Source organism: Scomber scombrus, chromosome 16 (genome assembly GCF_963691925.1).
Source record: "Scomber scombrus chromosome 16, fScoSco1.1, whole genome shotgun sequence".
Lineage (NCBI taxonomy): Eukaryota > Metazoa > Chordata > Actinopteri > Scombriformes > Scombridae > Scomber > Scomber scombrus.
Window position 1 is genome coordinate 5019082 of NC_084985.1, and position 23913 is coordinate 5042994.

Genomic DNA, 23913 nt, shown 5'->3' on the forward strand with positions numbered 1-23913 from the left:
TTGTATTTTCTGTTTATTTTTTTTAATAAAATCCCTAAAATTCCAAAAGTCTGTCTCTTTCTCATATGTGACGAGTTATAGTAAAATTAATATTTCCTGATTATTCAGTATTATCACAACTTAAATAAACATTGCCCCAACCTGTATATTGTTACAGGTGTATAGGCTTAGTAAAAAATGGTTTGTGTTTGATCAATATTATAAGACTTTACAGATCTCAGATTCATGCTGCACACATCTGGGTTGACATCGATTTTGGTGTTCTCCCTAAAAAACCCCTCAGAGATCTGGCTGGCAACTGATGACGCTAAAAGTCTCAGGAAATTGTTTAATTCTTTTCTGTATGTACATTTTACTCCACTCACAGGCCCAACAGTTAAACGCTGATATGTGGCGCCATCTAGTGGCCGAAAATTGAATTAATGAAAATCGTCATTGCATGATATGTAAAACTTAGAATTGTCTTTGAACAGGAAGTAGTTTTCGAAAAACGTAATATCCTCATATGGGGACAATGTTTTTGTTTTACTGTGTACCATAATTATTTCGCCTGTTTATAACCGTGACATGAGTATAGTGGCTGCCATGACGATTTTTATTGATGTTGTAGTGTTCAGTTTGTCCACTAGATGGTGACAAAAACCAGCAGGCTGCCGAGTCTGTTTCCTGTTTATTAATATAAATATTTATATACTGTCCATAGTGGGTTGGAAAAATACCAACTTTACAATAACATTTTTTAGGTTAAAATAACAGTATATATTATAATATAATATATAGTATATATATAATTATATATATTTATAGATATATATAGCCGATTTCATTTCATTCTGGTTAGATTTATTATCAAGTATTATTATTTTTATTATTACTACACAACAACAACAACAGCAACAATAATAATAGTAATAATAATAATAAAAATGATAATACTATTACTACTACAACTACTATACATACATATGATCATAATGATTTGACAGATTGGCACCAACAGAAACTCAGGTGATGTCCTCAGGTGGTTTCCCATCAACAGCTCAGAGGAAAGATACATAATCCAACCAGAGGGGGGCGCTGTCAGACTGCTGACTCTGTAAAGGTAAACTCAGTATTAAACTCAAGTGTCCATCATCAGTGAACAAGAAGAGCTACAAGTTCAAGCTACCGTGGGTGCATCTCAGTTTCCTTAATTGCATCCATGTTTCCCTCACTGGTGTCTTAGTTCATCCCACTGAAGATGTGAGGAGAGAAAAAAACAAGGATATATATTTGTTTTTTTCCCCAGACATATTTCCTTGTTTTTCTCTGTCAGACCTCAGACATCTGTGAGAGCAAAGCATCCTGATATCTCTGTGCTGCTGCTTATTAGACCAATCGACCCTCTGGAATTATGAATTATTATGAAAACTTAAGGAAGAGTTCAATTCAGCACCTTTTTAATCAAGTGATATTTTTCCTTTTTAAACAATCGAAGTCAGCCCGTGAGAGTCAATAACACCCTTTCAGAACCCAAATCAATCAGCACAGGTGCCCCGCAGGGTTGTGTCAGTTCCCCAGTACTTTTTACACTATACACAATGAATGTTCAAGCATCCACCCCAGAAACATTGTTTTAAAATTTTGTGATGACTCCGCCATCGTTATCCTGCTGCACAAAGACAAAAGCCCATCAGCCTATTTCTCTGATATAGAAAATTTTGTGCAGTGGTGTGATGCCTGCAATCTCATTTTAAATGTGGTTAAAACTAAAGAGATGGTTCTGGATCCAAGATCATTGGGGTACCACAGCTCTGTGGTCATACATGACATACTTATTAATCAAGTCTGCTTGAAAGTATCTAGGCGTTCACTTGGATGACACCTTCAGCTGGAAGGTCCATGTTGACAATGTATGATCTCGTTTATTTTTAACTTTATGTATTTATCAAGAGATGTGTGCAATATTTGTGGATGTGCACAATATTTGTGGATGTGTGCAATGTTTGTGGATGTGTGCAATATTTGTAGATCTGTGCAATATTTGTGGTGTGTCTATGTAACTGTGGAGGCATTTTTGTGTGTCCAGCACTTGAGCCCAAGACAAACTTCCCTAAGGGGACAATGAATTATATCGTATCGTATCGTAATAAAACCCAAAATAAAGTCTGGCATGCCTCTCCACCCTCTATAACTTGGGTAAATACAAGCACATGTTACTTTCAATTTCGTTCATAACCTGTTTAGATCAGTTTAACCCAGGTTTAAGGGACGGTGGTCTCATACTACATTCCCATTGGCTCAGTGGAGGCTGAAGGCAGCGTCCCTCCCACTGTAGTTGTTTTTGTTTTTGGATTAAAGAAACCTTTTGGTGGAATAGTAACATTGTGGATTCTGCAGTTCAGAATGAAGATCTTGGTTTTTCTGGCCCTCCTGGGTCTACACAGCACAGCGGCAGGTGAGTTAATATAGTTTTTTCAGTCGGTTGATGATTTAAGAAAAGCCCTTTGTATCTATACAGATGGTGATACCAATTTAAGGTTTGTTTCATAGTATTAGATGCGTAGTTCCCTGGCTCCCTATCAGATTAGAAATAATGTTTAGCTGCAGCCCTAAAAAGAAACTTATTGATAATTTATTCAGGCATTTGATCTACTAATAATAAATAGATTTATTGCTTTGACAGATTTGTGAGATATTTTTGGCTTGACTAGTTCAGAATTTTTCAAATTCAGTTTAATAGTTTTACAACACATAAATATGATCTACATATATTCAGACATCAGAGGGTGAAGGTTAGAGTTACTTTATTGTCTCAGATGTGATAAAAAAAATTAAAAAAACTTCTTGGATTAAAAGAACTGCTGCATCAAACTAGATGAAAGTTTAAAAAATATTTGCATAACCTATGAAATGCAAGAAAAAATATAGATATTTTTGGTTGAATTAAAAAACCCTCTTATACTCAAACATTTTAAATCCACAAAATCTCTGATAGAAAAATGAACTTAATTATTATTTGATCATGAAAAATGAGAACAGCAACCGTAAAGAGCTGAATAACTCTCTTCTAAACTGTATGAGGAGAAGTGATGAAAACTTCAGGAAGAAGAAACATAAGTCGTCATTGTTCACAGTTTACAGTATCAGCTAAAAAAAATAATAGATGTATTATAAACCAATACAAAATATTTTAATTAGCTGAATATATAGAATAGAATTATAATCACATGCAGTGTGTATAACAGTCCCTACAGGAAAATGTGCAAATTCAATACTGAACACAAAGTCAAGAAATCTGCAATATATTTGAGAGTTTCCAATTTTGCTAGATTACACCAACGTTTCTGCATGAAATGGCCAAATTCAATTTAAGAAGATTAAAAGATAATTATAATGCATCAGATGTGCTGTAGACCAATTGCTGCATTTTGTCTCATCACAGTTTACAGGAAGTGATTAAATATGACTCTTCATTGGTAGTTGATTAAAGAAATAAACATTATTTTCCTTTACTTTAAATTTTTCCCAATTCCTGCAGTTTTACCTCATAAAAGAGAAATAAAACATCACAAATTGTTTCATAGCTGCTGAAAAATAATAATGACAAAATAACTGAGTGAAATGACGGAGGGACTGATGTATAGTTTTATGGTTTCACATTTCAAACTAAAACAATAATGAGCAGCAGACGCTACTAATGATGCATCCTGAAGAATAAACGTCTCCACTAACTGGAAACTAAACTGGAGTTTAATTCACACTGAAAATAAATCCAGCAGGAGAAAAAGAAAAAAAAGAATACATCCATCAATGAAAGTCAGACATGTGAATCATCTGATGTGTCAATAAGTGACTGCTTTAATATTTGATTTTAGAAAAATGTGTTGTTCAGAGATTATCAGGAGGATGTACTGGAGCTTCTTTTGATTCTGTGCACAGAAAATCATTTTATTTGATGTAAAAGTTATTTATAAAACTGTAATTCAGAAAACTGAAATGATGACATGAACATTTTCTTACAGTGACTCATTCTTTGAAATATATCTACACTGCGTCCTCTCAAGTCCCAAACTTCCCAGAGTTTGTGACTGTTGGGATGGTTGATGATGTTCAGATTGATCACTATGACAGCAACACCACGAGAGTATTACCCAAACAGGACTGGATGAACAGAGTCACAGAAGATGACCCACAGTACTGGGAGAATGAGACTCAGATCGTTACGGGTCAACAGCAGCTCTTCAAAGACAACATTGAAATTTTGAAGCAGCGTTTCCTTCAAACTGGAGGTTTGTTTATGTTTTACTGTTTACTGATAAAAGTGTGTGTGTGTGTGTGTGTGTGTGTGTGTGTGTGTGTGTGTGTGTGTGTGTGTGTGTGTGTGTGTTTGTGTGTGTGTGTGTGTGTGTGTGTCAGTGGAGGCAGTGTGTCTCTGTGGTAAAGACAGGAAGTGGACTCTGTTTCCCAGCAGTCTCTGCTTCTCTGGCTCTCTCTGAGTCGTCCACACTGTCCAGATGATGATTGGCTGTGAGTGGTTTCCATCCAGCCAATAACAGCAGAAGGTGTAGATGTTGTGTTTTGGTGTGTGTGGATCAGTTTGTGTCTCTGTGGTGAAGATGTGATATCAGCTGATGACAGCTGACTGTGCTGAGATCTCACTCTGGTTTACTGCAGTCTCTGTCTCTCTCTCAGGTGTCCACGTTCTCCAGTGGATGTACGGCTGTGAATGGGACGATCAGACTGGAGAGGTTTATGGTTATACTCAGTTTGGTTATGATGGAGAAGACTTCATAGCATTTGACCTGAAGACAGAGACATGGATCGCTCCAAAACAACAGGCTGTCATCACCAAATACAGGTGGAACAATGACAGAGCTTTGATCGCACAGACAAAGAACTACTTCACCCAGACTTGCGTTGACTGGCTGAAGAAGTATGTGAACTATGGGAGGAGCTCTCTGATGAGAACAGGTAGAATCACATGACCTGATGTAGTTTCATGAACACAACAATGTTAATATGCCTCCTCTGTTTCTAACTTACAGTAACATTACAATAAATATGAACCAACACACAGAGACCTGCTGAGTCTCAGTTTGCACACATTTCTCTTTCATTTTCTCTCTTCACCTCTCTTCACCTCTCTGCCTCCCTCCTTCTTTACCACATATTCTCTGTCACTCTCTCACATTAATCATCACTCTTTACTTCACTTTCTGTCTTTTTTTTCTCACATTTTATTCATTTAACCTTTATCTAACCAGGAAGTCACATTGAGATTAAAACCTCTTTTACATTCCACTTTTTTCTACATTTTCTGTCTGTCTGTCTTTCTCTCACTGTCCTCCTCTCTTTCTAATCTAGTTGTTTGCAACCACACTTCAATAAGGTTTATTTGCATGTCACATTTACTGTATATATAAGTGTTAGTACTGCATTTAATGCATTACATCAGGCGGCATGAATGATAATAATAATATACAATATACTGTAAATAATAATGAGAAAACTATAAACTGTTTGTGTCTTTACTCTCCAGTTCTTCCCTCAGTGTCTCTCCTCCAGAAGACTCCCTCCTCTCCAGTCAGCTGCTTCGCTACAGGTTTCTACCCTGACAGAGTCATGATGTTCTGGAGGAAAGATGGAGAGGAGCTTCATGAGAACGTGGAACTTGGAGAGATTCTCCCCAACCATGATGGATCCTTCCAGATGAGTGTTGAGCTGGACCTTTCATCAGTCACACCTGAAGACTGGAGGAGGTACGAATGTGTGTTTCAGCTCTCTGGTGTGAGGGACGACATCATCACCAAACTGGACAAAGCTGTGATCAAAACCAACGAAAGTAAGACTGCAATTAGAAGTGATTAAGATAAAAAAGCAGACTTTAGAGTAACAATACAATTTTATGTGTGCTTTGTTTTCTTGTGTGTTTTAAATTTAAAACATCGCAGTAGATTTACAAACAGGCATTATTTGGATAAACTGACCGCATATGGGGAATCTACATGGTGACGTAGAAACAGTCCCACTGTGAAAATTGCAGCTGCTTGTGACTCTGCTCGTATCCACTCTCATCTCTTACAGCCGTCGACCCTCACATACATGTCAGACGTTTGAATGTCAGGTGTAACAGCCAATCAGAGAGCTTCTTATATCTCCACTCAGAGCTAATTTGCATTTCAGTTTCCAAGCGTGTGTGGAGGACCAGAGTGGACACTGAATTTGAAAATGAAAAGGGGAGATGACTCAGCAAATCCATTTTCGAATCGGATTTGGAAAAGCAATAAGGGAATGGAAATGTACCGTAGGGTACCGTCTTCTTCCCCTTATCCTGGGTGGGGTCGCGGGGGCAGCAGCCCAAGCAGGAAAGCCCAGACTTCCCTCTCCCCAGCCACTTCCTAGAGACATAGTCTCTCCAACGTGTCCTGGGTCTTCCCCGGGGTCTCCTACCTGTGGAACGTGCCCAGAACACCTCACCAGGGAGGCGTCCGGGAGGCATCCTTACTAGATGCCCGAGCCACCTCATATGGCTCCTCTCAACGAGCTCGGAGCAGCGGGTCTACTCCGAGCTCCTCCCGGATGACCGAGCTTCTCACCCTATATCTAAGGGAGAGCCCAGCCACCCTACAGAGGAAGCTCATTTCGGCCGCTTGTACCCGCGATCTTGTTCTTTCTGTCGCTACCCAAAGCTCATGACCATAGGTGAGGGTAGGAACTAAGATCGACTGGTAAATCGAGAGCTTTGCCTTTTGGCTCAGCTCCCTCTTCACCATGACGGATCTGTGCCGAGTCCGCATTACTGCAGACGTCACACCGATCCGCCTGTCGATCTCCCGCTCCATCCTTCCCTCACTCGTGAACCCCGAGGTACTTGAACTCTTCCACTTGGGGCAGGATCTCATCCCTGACCCGAAGAGTGCACTCCACCGTTTTCCGGTTGAGGACCATGGACTCGGATTTGGAGGTGCTGATTCTCATCCCGGCCGCTACACACTCGGCAGTGAACCGATCCAGTGAGAGTTGACACGGTCCGATGAAGCCAACAGGACCACATCATCCGCAGAAAGCAGTGTCCCAATTGACGGTGCTTCCCCCTCCTGAGACGCCGGATGGTGGTCCAGAACCTCTTCGAAGCCGCCTGGAAGTCGTTCTCCATGGCCTCACCGAATTCCTCCCTTGTCCGGCTTTTTGCCTCAGCGACAACCGCAGCCGCCCCCCGCTTGGCCTGTCGGTACCTGCCTGCTGCCTTCTTAGTCCCACAGGCCAAAAAGGTCCTAGGACTCCTTCTTCAGCTTGACGGCATTTTTTTGTTTTTAAAACTGCATTTTGAAATTGATTTTGAAATTCAGTTATTCATTTGGGAATTCATTAGTGCATTTTCTAAATGGTGTTTTAAATGATTATTTTAAAGTCAAGTGCTCTTTTTAATTGTAGTGACCATTGTGGTCCTCCATTGTAAACAAGTTTTTTTTCAACTTTAACTGGTCTTGAACAAGAAATATGAATCTGTTTTAAATAAAGTTATGATATTAAGAAAGGAGCAGAAACCTTCACATGAGAGGGTCAGAGAAGTGTTTTTTATTAAAAAAGCTTTTGGGAAAATTATTTTATAAAATGCAGATAAATTAGGTAATAATAACTTATGGCACTTAAAAAGTATTTTATGCAAATACTTCAGTGACTAGATTATGATTAGATAATCATGTAATATATAATAGACGTGTGGTTTAGTGGACATTTAAGTATTTTATTTAGTATAGTATTTTTATTTTATTCACTGTTTCATGTAATTCTTTTCTTTCTGTCTCTTTAGGTTCATGAATAAATCGTCCACTGGAACGAAAACAGATCCCAAATTCTCCAGTTCATCTGTAAACTTAATAAATTGGTTTTAATTATTCATGTCATAAATTTACAGTTGCAGTTGGAGTTAAAATCTGGTCAATCTTCTAGTTTGTGATTATTAAGATTGGATTACTACTTTAAGAAAAAACATTTTAAAAGGCATATTTTTCCTAAAAATATGATTTAGTACAAAATTACAAATATTTTACAGATCTTATCAAACTCGAGCCTGATGTTAAAATGTTTTAAATAACAAATAAAACGTATCTGACAAAACTAATTCTTCAGTGATTATAAACACTATTGGATTCTTTTCTCTATACATACGTTCTGGTTGAGACTGACTCTCACCAGCAGATGCTGCTGTTGTTTTTTGCAGTAATAGCCAATAAGAATGACTTAGGTCAAATGGAAAACAGAAGTAAGTCTCACATGTTCAGAGGTCAGAAATGTGATGACTGAGTCTGCATCCATCCTTCTTTGTTGTTTATGGAAAGCATTACCTGTGAGTATTTTCAATCATTAACATGCCTTTAAATATTATCAATAACTATTTTTTGATTTGCAAGGGTTACTTTTCTGTTCCTACCAAGTTTGCTGTTCTTTGTGTCTCTGGTTGTATCAGGTCACTGCAGACAACTTAATGGTAAAACTGGTAAAAGGGACATAGGTTTTCTTTCTCTGCTGAGTTTCTGTAAACATGTAAGATGTTGAATAATAATGCTTAAAAATCACTTCCTGTGTTGAATTACAAAAATGAATGTCAGTGTCTGCTGTTTGATTACTTTCAATTAAATGAACCTAATTCTAAAAGTCTGACTACTTTTGTTAATGCATTAAGTGCTCACTCATCTGTGATTGTAGTTACAGTAAAATGAATATTGCCTGATTACTGATTATTATCATAGATTAAATAAACATGGCTTCAACATGATTATTGTTACAGTCCTATAAGCTTAGTGCTCTTCAACAGGGGGACAAATAGAAGAGACAATAATATTCAGAACAACTGTTTTTCTAGTTTTCATTCACTTTTGGAGGTTGTGTGTGGTTTTCATTTTACTAATGTTTAGACTCGTCAGCTTAAGGACATATTACAAGTATAACATAGTTTTAAATAATGTTGAAAATGTGATGACACTATTATGTTGAAGAATCATGTGGTAATTATATTCTTACTGGTGGAAATACTTAAGTACATTTACTAATGTATCATCTTGTACTGAATGATCATGCGGTTGATACCAATGACCAAAAGAACTGGAACATTAAGTCGTGATTTTTTTGGACAACCACACTGTTAAGTTTTTTATAAAGTCTTTTATTGTGGAGGTCAGTTCTTACATATTCGAGTGACTTGTTAGTACATCAAGCCATTGTGTTATTGAGATTTCCTGAAAAAAACAAACAAACAAACAAACAAACAAACAAACAAACAAACCAAGCAACAACTACATTAAAGTCCATGTAAAGTAAGAATAAATATGTGTTCTGAGTTTGACATACTACAGAAAAGTGTGTTGTTAACCACCCTGCCAAATTTTAATGATTAAAAAAATCGCCAAATAAATGAAATTAGGCTTCAAATTGTGTAAAAATCAGCCTCTTTCTCTGCTCCTAAGTGCTGTGGGAGTGCCCGCCGAGTTCACTGAAACCCCGCCCCCTACCAAGTGTCACCTGTCAATCAAAGTCACCACCTCTACCCCAAACACAGTTTAGACTTAGTGGTTTTGGGGCCTCAGACAAACACAGTCTTATTTTATTTTTATCCTTTCTCAAACTCATGTTGGTATTGGCAGTGGAAGATTTATCTGAAGTAAACTATTAACTACTACTAGTCCATTTATTCATACTACAAATGAACTTAGCGAAAGTTCAGACAGGAAGACCATCTTTGTACGCTCACGTCATAGTTTTATTTCTCATTCTTTAGTCATTCTGATCCTTCTCACAACTCATACTGATCTCTGTCAAAGCTCATAATTTCCTTGCTGTTATTTCTGGAGCATCAATTGAAGTCAGCTGTTCACATTGGCGGCTGTGGATCAGGAGGTAGAGCAGTCGTCCTCCAATTGGAAGATTGGCGGTTCCCAGCTCCTCCAGTCCACATGTCGATGTGTCCTTGGGCAAGACACTTAACCCAAAATTGCTCCCGTTGCTGCACCAACGGTGTATGAATGGTTAAATTCCCCTGATGTGCAGGTTGGCACCCTGCGTTGTAGCCCCTGCCATCAGTGTGTGAATGGGTGAATGAGTTGAGGGACTAGACAGGCGCTATATAAGTACAGTCCATTTACCATCACCTGGTTAAGTCTAACCAATAGCATGGTGACACACCTTCATTGTCAGCCTATCATATTGCAGCTGTCCATTTAAATGTTTTGCGCAACCCACCACCAGTTTGCAGCGCTGACTGCATGTCAACATGATGTGACATGTTATGTTATGTTGTATTTACAGTACAGCGTACTGTAAATACTAAACTTTACAGCACAGGAATTTATGAGGAGATCTTTTTGATATGATGGACATGGTGGAACAAGTTGATGGTTCCTGAGAAAAAAAAGGCAGAGGGATGTAACTCATCTCAATGTCACGCAACACAGCACCATAACCACATGCAGACTGCTCTGAAAAAGGCAACGCGCTGAAGAGTATCACAGATAGAAAATAACCGGTGTCACGCAAAATACGCACCGGACACTGATCAACAGACTCACCTGTCAGCGACACAAGTCAAATATGAATGGTTTGAAAAAGTCATCTTATTGATCACAGTTGTTAGAGTCAATGGGAATGCGTTGATAGCGACTGTTTTCTGCTTTATTTAACCCGATGCCTTTTGGCTGCGACACACTCTGAGAAGGCTGCTGCTGCTCTTTTCTTTTATGACACTTGGCAATGGTACTTGGCAATGACATGTCCAGGTTTGTGACAATATAAACATTCCCTCTCCTCTTTCTTTTGATTGCTCAAATTAGAGGTATTTATCTGCACAGCCGGAGCATAACAAGGCTTACCAGCAGAGACTGATGGATAAATGGTCTTGTGAGTCAGAACATACTCAGCGGCTTGTGCAGCTGCTGAAGAGAGCGCATTTACCTTCTTCTCATTCAGATACACTACCACTCGGTCAGGCAAACACTTCTTAAACTCCTCCAATAGAATCAACTCCCATAGTCATTATATGTAAATGAAAATAATTGGCTTTGCATGTGTTACTCTATTTATCAAAGAGGATTCCATTTTCCTTTGTGAACTCAACATAAGTCTTTTTTATTTTTGTCTGTATATTTCAGAAGCACGCAGAATAGCAGATTTTACCTAATCATATTAGAGTCTCTCAGGGGCTCACCTCCTGTTTAAATGGACACATGGTTTAATCCACTCCTGCAGCAGAGTGAACTAAAACAGTCTGACTCACCACCTTTGTCATATTTCCAGAATGAAATGTGAGACATGAACCTGTCAGTGAAAGGGTAGGGTTAGGGAAGCGTCATACTGAATGTTGAGAAACATTTCTAATCACCACAGAAGTGTGAGGTTATTTAGTGAGTCATAATGGATGCATTAAAGTTTGACACATGAAGTGGAAAAAACACATCAGACATCAATTAATATGAGTAATATTTGTATATGTCTTGAAACATGTGTGGAGGAGATGATTCATTTCTCCACAGAGAGTCAAGTGACATCAGGTGGTTTCCCTTCAGCAGGTCAAAGGAAGATATATAAGTTTTCCAGAGGGGGGCGCTGTCACAGCTCTGACATCTCTGTACAGATAAACTCAGTGAGGATAGAAACAGAGGATAAATTTGCCAACAGCAAAATGAAAAACAGCATCAGGTGTCCAAACATCAACAGAGGTGTTCAGTTTCTCTTTGGTGGAGCAGTTTTCAGCGTACACAGTTTCACATTAGTTCAGAAGGACACAGCTGAGCTGAGCTGATGTTAGTGATGAAGAAACTGCATCGTCTTCCTCATGTTGTGGTTTTATCTCTTTAGTTGCTGTTTTCACTCTGAAGTAATGAAAATCTGATCTGTCCTGATGTTTAAAGTATTTTATTTTGAAACTTAAGTGTGAGTCTAAATCAAATCTTGGTGATTTTATCATCAATAAAACTTTTGATCAGGACTGTTTTCAACCCCAGAACATCCACACAGAACAACAGAAGAAGAATAACACATTACTGCAGCCCCACAAGCTCCAGAGTGCTGATCTGTAGCTGACACTGACCTCTGACCTCCCAGAAAGTCAACACATCTCTGCACTTTATATTACATTAGCCTACAAAACATTATACATGTTATATTGCAAATATTATCATATATGTTATCATATGACTTACACACTGACAAAGCTAAGACACCCAAATAAAGCCTCACACGCCTTTCTTCCCTTTGTAACATGGGCTAAACAAACAAATATTAATTTCACATTCCTTAATAACCTGTTTGTGTCAGTTTAAGTGACGCTGATCTAATACTAAATTCTCATTGGCTCAGGTGAGCGCATTTACCTGTCCAACCCTCAGTTAAGCAGTGTGACAGTAAAGTTTTAGATTCTGCAGTTTAGAATGAAGATCTTGGATTTTCTGGTCCTCCTGGGTCTACACAGCGCAGCAGCAGGTGAGTTAATATAGTTTTTTTTGTTCAGTTGATGGTTTAAGAAAAAGCTTTATATGTTTACACATGGTGATACGAACTTAAGATTTCTTTCATAGTATTTGATGTGAAGTTCCGGACAAAATAGTCCAACACATTATAAATGTCCTTACTTTCTAGCACACATGTTGAAAGCTAATCAGTGATCTAATTTTCTTTTATGAACACAGTTCATTTTGTTGTTACTATGACAGTTTGATAATATTGGGGTAGTAGATGACTTCTGGCTACTTTTGGGGAAATGAATGGACACATTGAATGGAAAATATGCAATAAACCTTCAGCAGATTAAAAGTGCCTTTCTGTCACTGCCTTGGAGCGCTGCAAACATGTTGGAACTTGAATGGCTACAGAGCAGAAGGCAGGAGATAATTCAACCATCAAGTGAAACAAATAGTAATTTATATATATGTATATATAAAGAGAGAGAGACAGAGAGAATGCTTTCATAGTGCCCATTTTCATGTCTTAATCTGTAATTTGGTGATCAAATAGTTGTTCAATTAAGTTGTTTAAGTAAAAATGCACTAATGTGCAATAATAGACTGGTTTAATATTTTATTTCAGACTATATGTGTTGTTCAAGTCAGAATCATCATTAATATATCTGGAGCAACATTTTTGCATCAATTGAATTAATTAATGATTGATACAACAGAGATTATCAGGAAAAAAATCAGAAAATTATTTTACTTGATGTAAAATGTATTTATTTTCTTATAGTGATTCACTCTATGAAGAATTTCTTCACTGTGTCCTCTCAAGTCCCAAACTTCCCAGAGTTTGTGGCTGTTGGGATGGTTGATGATGTTCAGATATATCACTATGACAGCAAAACCAGGAGACTAGAACCCAAACAGGACTGGATGAACAGAGTCGCAGAAGATGATCCACAGTTCTGGAAGAGCTACACTGCCATATGTTTGGGTTACCATCAGCTCTTCAAAGGTTACATTGAAACTTTAAAGCATCGTTTCAACCAAACTGGAGGTTTGTTTATGTTTCACTGTTTACTGATAAAATGCTGAGATCTCGCTCTGGTTTACTGCAGTCTGTGTCTCTGTCTCTCTCTCAGGTATCCATGTTTTCCAGTGGATGGTTGGCTGTGAATGGGACGATGAGACTGGAGATGTTAATGGATTCAGACAGGTTGGTTATGATGGAGAAGACTTCCTATCGTGGGATGTGAAGACAAATACATGGATTGCTCCAAAACAACAGGCTGTTATCACCAAAAACAGTTGGAACAATGACAAAGCACAGTTGGCATTATATAAGTACTCCATCACCCAGGAGTTCCCTGACTTGCTGAAGAAGTTAATGAAGTACGGGAAGAGCTCTCTGATGAGAACAGGTAGAACCGACCCAGAAATATCTCATATTGAATGAAATGAAACAAACTTCATTATATGAACACTAATAGATTGTCTCTCCCTCCTCAACACCTCACCTCTCCTCAACTGTCTATTCTTCTCCTCTGTCCCTCCCTCTGTTTCTAAACCACACTTCAATGAGGTTTATTTGCATGTCATAGTGTTACTAATGCATTTAAATACATTACACCAAACAACAACAATAATAATATACTGTAAATAATAATAAAGAAACTATAAACTGTCTTTGTCTTTACTCTCCAGAGCTTCCCTCAGTGTCTCTCCTCCAGAAGACTCCCTCCTCTCCAGTCAGCTGCTTCGCTACAGGTTTCTACCCTGACAGAGCCAAGGTGTTCTGGAGGAAAGATGGAGAGGAGCTTCATGAGAACGGGGAACTTGGAGAGATCCTCCCCAACCATGATGGATCCTTCCAGATGAATGTTGACCTGAACCTTTCATCAGTCACACCTGAAGACTGGAGGAGGTACGAATGTGTGTTTCATCTCTCTGGTGGGAAGGACGACATCATCACCAAACTGGACAAAACAGCAATTCAGACAAACTGGAGCAAGACTGGTGATGGAAGAGATGGAGGTGAGAAACACATTTAGTTTACTTTCATCTGATTTGAATTGTCTTGTGATTGATCGGGTTATTTGTCTCCTTCAGTGTTTTCTTTAGTTGTTTGTCTCTGTTTTCTTAGTCATCTAGATTTTATTTGTTTCCTTGGACGTCAGAAGAATTCATGAGAAGTTTTTAATCTGTTTTATTTTTCCAAATGAAGAATATTTCCACATGTCAGAGCATCAAGCCTCCTCTAACATCTACTTCTTTATTTCTGTTTTCCCCTCACACAAGTGCTCTTACAGCAGTTGAAGGCACCGTTATTTATTAGATATTTACACAAGTTTGATCCATAAAGTGATGAAAGAGTGAGATAAACTAAGTTAAATGTTCTGTTTTGGTTCTTTAGGGTTCCCTCTTGGTGCTGTCATCGGAGTTGTTGTTGTACTGCTGCTCCTGGTAGTCGGCATCGTTGGATTCTTCCTCTGGAAAAAGAACAAGAAGGGAAAGGATGGTGAGAGACAAAAGATGTTTTTACTTTTGTTTAATTTGTTTTAATAACATCATATATTTTACTTCTGGTGATAAAAAGTCCATAAAGTGTAAATAAACATAAATAAACAATTAGTTGACATATCTGGTGATAGTGATACAGATAGTACTCTAGTCTCTTTGTGTTTTGTCTTTCATAAATTCTGTATAAATAACTGACATTTTTTAAATTTTATTTCAGGATTTCAACCTGCCAACAGTAAGTATTTTAAATATGAAATGTTTAATAGTTTTTATCTACTTTATATTGTAATAGTATGTTACTTAACAATATTATCAGAAAAACCAGAGGACTCAAATGCACAACTCAGTAAGAATCAGGCAACGTGCACTCATTAAAGGTAGACAAGACATTGTGGAAAATGAGAACGGGGAGATGCAGGTTTTTATACATGCAGACAGGGGAGACAATGAGACACAGGTGCTCCACATTAGAGCTGGACAGGAAGTGGAGTGACCTGGAAGGGTGTGATTGGGAGGAACGGCCCCCCTGATCTGAACCCGAGTGGTGCTTTGTTATTGGACTTCTGTGCTCGTCACAGATTGTCCATAACGAACACCATGTTCAAGCATAAGGGTGTCTATATGTGCACTTGGCACCAGGCCACCCTAGGCCTCAGTTCGATGATTGACTTTGTAGTTGTGTCGTCGGACTTGTGGCCGCATGTCTTGGACACTCGGGCGAAGAGAGGGACGGAGCTGTCAACTGATCACCACCTGGTGGAAAGAATACTTCGAAAACCTCTTCAATCCCACCGACACGCCTTCCGGTAAGGAGGCAGGGCCTGGGGACCCGGACATGAGCTCTCCTATCTCTGGGGCTGAGGTCGCCGAGGTGGTCAAAAAGCTCCTCTGTGGCAGGGCCCCGGGGGTGGATGAGATCCACCCGGAGTTCCTCAAGGCCCTGGATGATGTGGAGCTGTCATGGTTGACACGACCAGTCGGACTCGTTTCCAGTGAGGGTTGGACTCCGCCAGTTTTTCCCTTTGTCACAGATTATTTTTATGGACAGCCACGGCGTTGAGGGGGTCCGGTTTGGTGACCTCAGGATTGGGTCACTGCTCTTTGCAGATGATGTGATCCTGTTGGCTTCATCGGACCGTGACCTCCAACTCTCACTGGATCGGTTTGCTGCCGAGTGTGAAGCGGCTGGGATGAGAATCAGTACCTCCAAATCCGAGTCCATGGTCCTCAGCCGGAAAAGGGTGGAGTGCACTCTCCGGGTTGGGGGTGAGATCCTGCCCCAAGTGGAGGAGTTTAAGTACCTCTGGGTCTTGTTCACGAGTGAGGGAAGGATGGAGGGGGAGATCGACAGGCGGATCGGTGCCAAGTAATGCAGACTCTGAACAGATCCGTCGTGGTGAAGAGTTTACTCCATTTACCAGTGGATCTTCGTTCCTACCCTCACCTATGGTCATGAGCTTTGGATAGTGACCGAAAGAACAAGATCGTGGGTACAAGCGGGCCGAAATGAGCTTCCTCCGTAGGGTGGCTGGGCTCTCCCTTAGATATAGGGTGAGAAGCTCGGTCATCCGGGAGGAGCTCGGAGTAGACCCGCTGCTCCTCCCCGTTGAGAGGATCCAGATGAGGTGGCTCGGGCATCTAGTAAGGATGCCTCCCGGACGCCTCCCATGTGAGGTGTTCAGGGCACGTCCCACCGGTAAGAGACCCCGGGGAAGACCCAGGACACGCTGGAGAGACTATGTCTCTTGGCTGGCCTGGGAACACCTTGGGATCCCCCGGGAAAAGCTGGACGAAGTGGGTGGGGAGAGGGAAGTCTGGGCTTCCCTGCTTAGGCTGCTGCCCCCGCGACCCGACCCCGGATGAAGCGGCAAGAAGATGACATGACATGACATGACATGACAGGAAGTGGAGTGACCTGAAAAGGAAGACAAGACATGACAAACATTGAATAAAGATATTTGAAAAATACTGAGAGATGTTAAAATGTAAATATGAACAACGTTACAGAAAGTCAGACGTCAGTAATTCATCACTCATGTCCAGTTTTGTCACACATGATAAAACTCTTCAAATCAAATCAAATATTTTTTTATTTTTGCAGCTTCAAATGTATCATCATCATCATCATCATCATCATCATCATCATCATCGTCATCCACTCAAGTCCCAGTTCCTGATGGTAAGTACTTCATTATGTCAAATTAGCTGATTGAACCAAATATATATATGATTCAACGAAAACTCTCTCAAACAGTTTTTTAAAGGTGAAAACACAGTTTAGACATGAACTTGTGATCAGGGTGGATTCAGTGATTTTGGGGCCTCACACAAACGCTGACTTTAGTTTTTTATCGTTTCTCAAACTCATGTTGGTAGTGGCAGTGGAAGATGTACTCAAAACTTTTATCTGAAATAAAACTATTAGCAATGTATTCATATTACACAATAAAAGTACTGTAAAAGTTGTCATTCAACGTGTATAAGTGCAGAGTTAAAGAGAGAGAGGTATTATTAACACACTTAAACTTACTTTAATTTTAAGTGTTTCATTCTGGGTAGTTTAATGAATAATAATGCATCATATTTTAATTGTTTTGTTTTGTGAGTAAAATAGATAAATATATATACAACATGTTGTCTGTTTATCATCTTAACAGGAAACCAGCCAAGATCAGAAGAGGAAGATGAACTCCAGTAAATGACTGCAAATATTTTTATTTTTTTTTCCCATTCCTGCTGCAGCTGATGTTAAACACAGTTTGTTTTCTGTTACATGTGTGACAGTCGTAGCTAGAAGCATCATTTTCCTTCACTGTGTGAGTTAAACTCATCTGGAGAGAAGTGATGCAGCTGTCCAGCTGTTTCTGCAGATGTTTTGTAGGTGTTTTTATTTTGTCACTGCAGCAGCTTCCAGAGACCAAAAACATGAGCAGAGAAACAAGAAAGAGCTCAGAGTCACATCATGTTTGTTTCTTAATGTCCATAAACAGAATCTGGTGTTTGAATTTATACTCAGCTATGAATATTTGGCTAAACTGAAGCAGACTTTGGTTGAACACTGTTCTTGTTGGAGGCCAATGTGTCATGTCATTGTGCAGCAGATCAAATCTCTCTCTGATGGTGTGTAAATGATGTTGAATCTGTACAGATGTTTACAGTGGTGTTAACTTTACAGTCAGCTTCTTTTTGTTTTTATTGTACAGTTTTACACAGTGAGCTGGATTTTGTTCTTCACTTTTACACCAAATATTATGTGTAGATAGTAAATTATTGAAGTTGAAAATTATTTTTATTATCATGTCTCTCTAATCTTTTTTATTTATTTGTAATTTTTCTTTGGTACCTATTCTGTCATTATTATTATTGAGGATATTGGTGTAAATGTAAATTGTACAGATAAGTGTTTTATAAATGAATAAAAAGCCTCTGGAAACCCAGTGAAGACTTGTCTGTTTATTTGAGCTTCACAGTTTAAGGTATTTTCAAGAGTTCAGGTTTGTTAAAGGTTTTATTTTGTTTCAGGAGGCAGTGACACTGTTCAGTAACACTAAACACATTTTCAATTGATTTAATTTGACTTAAAGTCTCCTAATTTAATGAATACATATGACCAGAGTCATTTATGATCATAATTTTTTTTATTTTATTTTATAGAGTCAGATGTCCTCAGGTTGTTTCCCATCAACAGCTCAGACAGGTGGTTTAAACTGCTACTGCACACACTGATCTGTTTTAAATAAATCTCTTTTTAATGAATTACAGAAACTGTACAGCTGCACATTGACTGCAGTTTTTAACCTCTGGAGGGAAACATTCAACCCCAGAACATCCACACCGAACAACAGAAGAAGAATAACACATTACTGCAGCCCCACAAGCTCCAGAGTGCTGATCTGGAGCTGACACTGACCTCTGACCTCCCAGAAAGTCAACACATCTCTGCACTTTATATTACATTTGCCTACAAAACATCATACATGTTATATTACAGCTATTATAACATATGTAGTAATAGGACTTCCGTGCACTAACAAACCCAAAAGCCTGCATGCCTCTACATCTATAACTTGGGTAAAAACAAGCAAATTTTACTTTCACTTTCGTTAATAATCATTTTAGGTCAGTTTAACCCAGATTTTAGTGACGCCATTCCTCAGTTAAGCAGTGTGACTCACAAGAGGAGCAGTCTGTATGTCTCTGGATAAAAAAACATCTGACAATAAAGTTGTAGATTCTGCAGTTCAGAATGAAGATATTGTTTTTTCTTGTCCTCCTGGATCTACACAGCGCAGCAGCAGGTTAGTCATATAGATTTTTTTTGGGTCGGTTGATCGTTTAATCAGAGGCTTTATATGTTTACACATGATGATACGAACTTAAGATGTCAAGTTCTCTGACTTCCTTGCAGATTGTATTAGTGTTTAAAAAGTCACAAACTCATTATGTTAAAGTTCACTTTAAATGCAGTCTGTGCAACGCGTTCATTAATCTTATCTAAGTTTATCAGGACTCTTAGATCGACTCGGTCCGAGCGCTTTCTGGACAAAATAGTCCAGCATACTATAAATAAAGAAAACAGTGAACATAATTAAAATACAACAAAATACACTTTTAGCCAATAACGTAACAACGGCCGATAACGTCATCATTTTGCCCGTTTTTTTATGTAAGCCAATAGCATAATAAAAGTCCTGAACTAATAACTTATTACGTTATTGGTTGGTTATTATTGTAACACTTGGTATATAGTGACTGTTATTATGTGTGTTGATTACACTATTTCGACTGAGGGAGGTGTCCACCGTAGGGGTATTTGCTGATAAATTGTGGGGAGGGGGTAAGGGATGTTGTGGGTAAATTACGACAGTTCACGACAGACGGGGTTGGAAGGAGAGCTGAGACGGGATATAGTTCAAATGAGCAGGAGTTCAGAGAGTTAGACACCCTGTTTTGTTGTTTCACACCTTTCTGTCACTGCCTTGGAGCGCTGCAAACGTGTTGAAGATAATTCAACCATCAAGTTAAACAAATATTAATTTATTCCCAGAGAGAGAGAGCGCGAGAGATAAAAAAAATGCTTTCATAGTGCACATTTTCATGCCTTAATCTGTAATTTTGTGATAGATAAATACTTGTTAAATTGTGTTGTTCAAGACAGAATCATCATTGATATATATATCTGGAGCAACATTTTTACATCAATTTAATTGATTAATGATTGATACAACAGAGATTATCAGGAGGATGTACTGTAGCTTCTTTTGATTCTCTGCACAGAAAATTATTTTATTTGATATAAAAGTTATTTATAAAACTGTAATTCAGAAAACTGAAATGATGACATGAACTTTTTCTTACAGTGATTCACTCTCTGAAGTATATCTTCACTGTGTCCTCTCAAGTCCCAAACTTCCCAGAGTTTGTTGTTGTTGGGATGGTTGATGATGTTCCGGTGGGTTACTGTGACAGCAACACCAAGAAAGCAGTACCGGAACAGGACTGGATGAACAGACTCATAGCAGATAATCCACACTACTGGGAAGGGCAAACTGCCATATGTTTGGGTGAACAGCAGCTCTTCAAAGGCCACATTGAAACTTTAAAGCATCGTTTCAACCAAACTGGAGGTTTGTTTATGTTTCATTTTTTACTGATAAAATCTTGTTCATGCTTTCATCATCATCATCATCACACTCACACACACACACGTGATTAATCCTGAATAAATGTCTCCTTCATTGGAAGCTTCTGGAGCAGTGTGTGTGTTTGGCCTTGGTTAAAGGTCTGGCTGTAATGTGTAGTAACCAGTGATAGCCATGTGTGGCGCTGTTGAGTTACTTACCTGCTGAAAAAGCTGCAGAAGATGCTTGAGTAAACATGTTGAGCTATGCTGCGCTCCATTTACCTCAGAAGTCAGAACTGGGAATGACATCACACCCGAGTTTGTGTCATTCTAGTTTACAAGTTAGAAAACCAGTTTTAGCCAGATTAGCCACTGATAGAAATACCACTTGATATAAATACATTTAGCTGTATTTTTTTCATACATACACTGCAGCAACATGTCCACAGATAATAGTCGGACAGTGCTGTGTGTGTACGACTGATTTAATGAGACACAAATAAGACAAAACTGCTGATAAACAGGATATTACTACAACTTTCACACCTTTGATACATGGGGCTGCCATCTTTGATTCAGGGCTGGTCAGGGGACGATCCAGTTGAAATTTAGCTGTGAGTGGTTTCCATCCAGCCAATAACAGCAGAAGGTGTAGATGTTGTGTTTTGGTGTGTGTGGATCAGTGTGTCTCTGTGGTGAAGATGTGATATCAGATGATGTTAGGGTTAGGACTGTGCTGAGGTCTCACTCTGGTTTACTGCAGTCTGTGTCTCCGTCTCTCTCTCAGGTGTCCATATTTTCCAGTGGCTGGTTGGTTGTGAATGGGACGATGAGTCTGGAGAGGTTAATGGTTTCAGACAGGTTGGTTACGATGGAGAAGACTTCCTATCGTGGGATGTGAAGACAAATACATGGATCGCTCCAAAACAACAGGCTGTCATCACCAAAAACAATTGGAACAATGACAAAGTACTTATGGCATATTATAAGTACACCATCACCCAGGAGTTACCTTACTGGCTGCAGAAGTTAATGATGTATGGGAGAAGCTCTCTGATGAGAACAGGTAGAATCACATGACCTGATGTAGTTTCATGAACACAACAATGTTAATATGCCTCCTCTGTTTGTAACTTACAGTAACATTACAATAAATATGAATCAACACACAGAGACCTGCTGAGTCTCAGTTTACACACATTTCTCTTTCATTTTCTCTCTCACCTCTCTTCATCTCTCTGACTCCCTCCTCCTTTACCACATTTTCTCTCTGTCATTCTTTCACATATTTTTCACATTTCTTTTTTTCCATTTTCTGTCTTTCTCACAATTCTGTCGGTTAAACAAGTTAGAGTAGTAACATGATTCAATATTTTTCATATCTAAACATCATAATGAATCTAAAGCTGTTTGTGGCCCTGTTAGTTTGGGGCCCCAGGAAGTTGCCTTACTTGCCTGATGTTAAAGTCCACCAGGTACCAAATGTTTTAAATTTAAGTCAGTCTAATGAAGCATTTTTTTTAAACATGTTGTGTTTTTTATGACAACTCTGACGTCTGACAAACAATTTCAACCAATAACCAAAATTCATTTACCCAGAAATATCCCATATTGAATGAAATGAAACAAACTTCATTATATGAACACTAATAGATTGTCTCTCCCTCCTCAACACCTAACCTCTCCTCAACTGTCTTTTTCTTCTCCTCTGTCCCTCCCTCTGTTTCTAAACCAGACTTCAATGAGGTTTTATTTGCATGTCATAGTGTTACTAATGCATTTAAATACATTACACCAAACAGCAACAATAATAATATATTGTAAATAATAATAAAGAAACTATAAACTGTCTTTGTCTTTACTCTCAAGAACTTCCCTCAGTGTCTCTCCTCCAGAAGACTCCCTCCTCTCCAGTCAGCTGCTTCGCTACAGGTTTCTACCCTGACAGAGCCGAGATATTCTGGAGGAAAGATGGAGAGGAGCTTCATGAGAACGTGGAACTTGGAGAGATCCTCCCCAACCATGATGGATCCTTCCAGATGAGTGTTGACCTGGACCTTTCATCAGTCACACCTGAAGACTGGAGGAGGTACGAATGTGTGTTTCATCTCTCTGGTGTGAAGGACGACATCATCACCAAACTGGACAAAACAGCGATTCAGACAAACTGGGGCAAGACTGGTGATGGAAGAGATGGAGGTGAGAAACACATTTAGTTTAGTTTCATCTGATTTGAATTGTCTTGTTATTGATCTGGTTGTTTGTCTCCTTCAGTGTTTTCTTTAGTTGTTTGTCTCTGTTTTCTTAGTCATCTAGATTTTATTTGTCTTTTTGGACGTCAGAAGAATTCATGAGGAGTTTTTAATTTGTTTTATTTTTCCAAATGAAGGATATTTCCACATGTCAGAGCATCAAGCCTCCTCTAACATCTACTTCTTTATTTCTGTTTTCCCCTCACACAAGTGCTCTTACAGCAGTTGAAGGCACCGTTATTTATTAGATATTTACACAAGTTTCAATTTAGCCTGTCAAAGCATAATTATGTTAACACTGTAACACAGTTTTCATCAGGTCAGTATTGTAATATAAATACTAAAATACAAACAGTAATGTTTTCCACATCTGTGTTTCTGTTCAAACTAATGAGATTACTGTAAAACTTTGTGGTTTTAACTCCCAACAATTGTTCACTAAAACACACAGCATCAGCATGTTTGTCTTCTTCTTGTGACTTCCTTTTGAAAACTTAAATGACTAAAATGTGTGTTCATAATTAAAACCTGATCCATTAAGTGATGAAAGAGTGAGATAAAGATGAATGTTCTGTTTTGGTTCTTCAGGTCCTTCAGGGTTCCCTCTTGGTGCTGTCATCGGAGGTGTTGTTGTACTGCTGCTCCTGGTAGTCGGTATCGTTGGATTCTTCCTCTGGAAGAAGAACAATAATTGTGAGAGATAAAAGATGTTTACTTCACAGATGTATTTAATATACGTGTGTGTGTTATTGTTTTGTTGTTAATGTTTTTATAACATCATATATTTTACTTCTGGTGATAAAAAAGTCCATAAAGGGTAAATATTTGACTAATGATTAGTTGACATATTGTAATAATGACACAGATAGTTCTCTCTTTGTGTTCTTTCATAAATTCTCAATAAATAACTTTGTGATGTTTTTTCTGTATTTCAGGGTTTCAACCTGCTAACAGTAAGTATTTTAAATATTAAATGTTTGATAGTTTTATCTGCTTTTTCTTGTAATATTTGGATGTTATTTGACATTATATGAATATATTTTAAAATAATGAAAGATATTAAAATGTAAATATGAACAACTTGACAGAAAGT

General features: G+C 38.6%; 2 protein-coding genes across 3 annotated transcripts; both read left to right on the top strand.

Annotated features, from left to right (window-relative positions):
• Positions 1–2200: 2200 nt before the first annotated feature.
• LOC133996500 (class I histocompatibility antigen, F10 alpha chain-like) lies at positions 2201–8761 on the top strand. 2 transcript variants are annotated; one of them, XM_062436087.1, is made up of 5 exons: positions 2206–2437; positions 4005–4271; positions 4675–4953; positions 5522–5824; positions 7796–8761. In XM_062436087.1, the coding sequence occupies exons 1-5, from the start codon at positions 2386–2388 to the stop codon at positions 7801–7803; spliced, it is 909 nt and encodes a 302-aa protein (XP_062292071.1). In that variant the 5' UTR covers positions 2206–2385; the 3' UTR covers positions 7804–8761. The 2 variants fall into 2 exon arrangements, with proteins under 2 accessions (XP_062292069.1, XP_062292071.1); XM_062436085.1 differs by lacking the exon at positions 7796–8761 and having other exon boundaries at positions 2201–2437; positions 5522–5865.
• Positions 8762–12380: 3619 nt separating this feature from the next.
• On the top strand, positions 12381–23524 carry LOC133996894 (major histocompatibility complex class I-related gene protein-like). Its single transcript, XM_062436410.1, has 5 exons — positions 12381–12456; positions 13216–13482; positions 21356–21634; positions 22438–22767; positions 23409–23524. Exons 1-5 carry the CDS (start codon positions 12405–12407, stop codon positions 23522–23524), a joined length of 1044 nt encoding a protein of 347 aa, XP_062292394.1. The 5' UTR covers positions 12381–12404.
• The last annotated feature ends 389 nt before the right edge of the window (positions 23525–23913 follow it).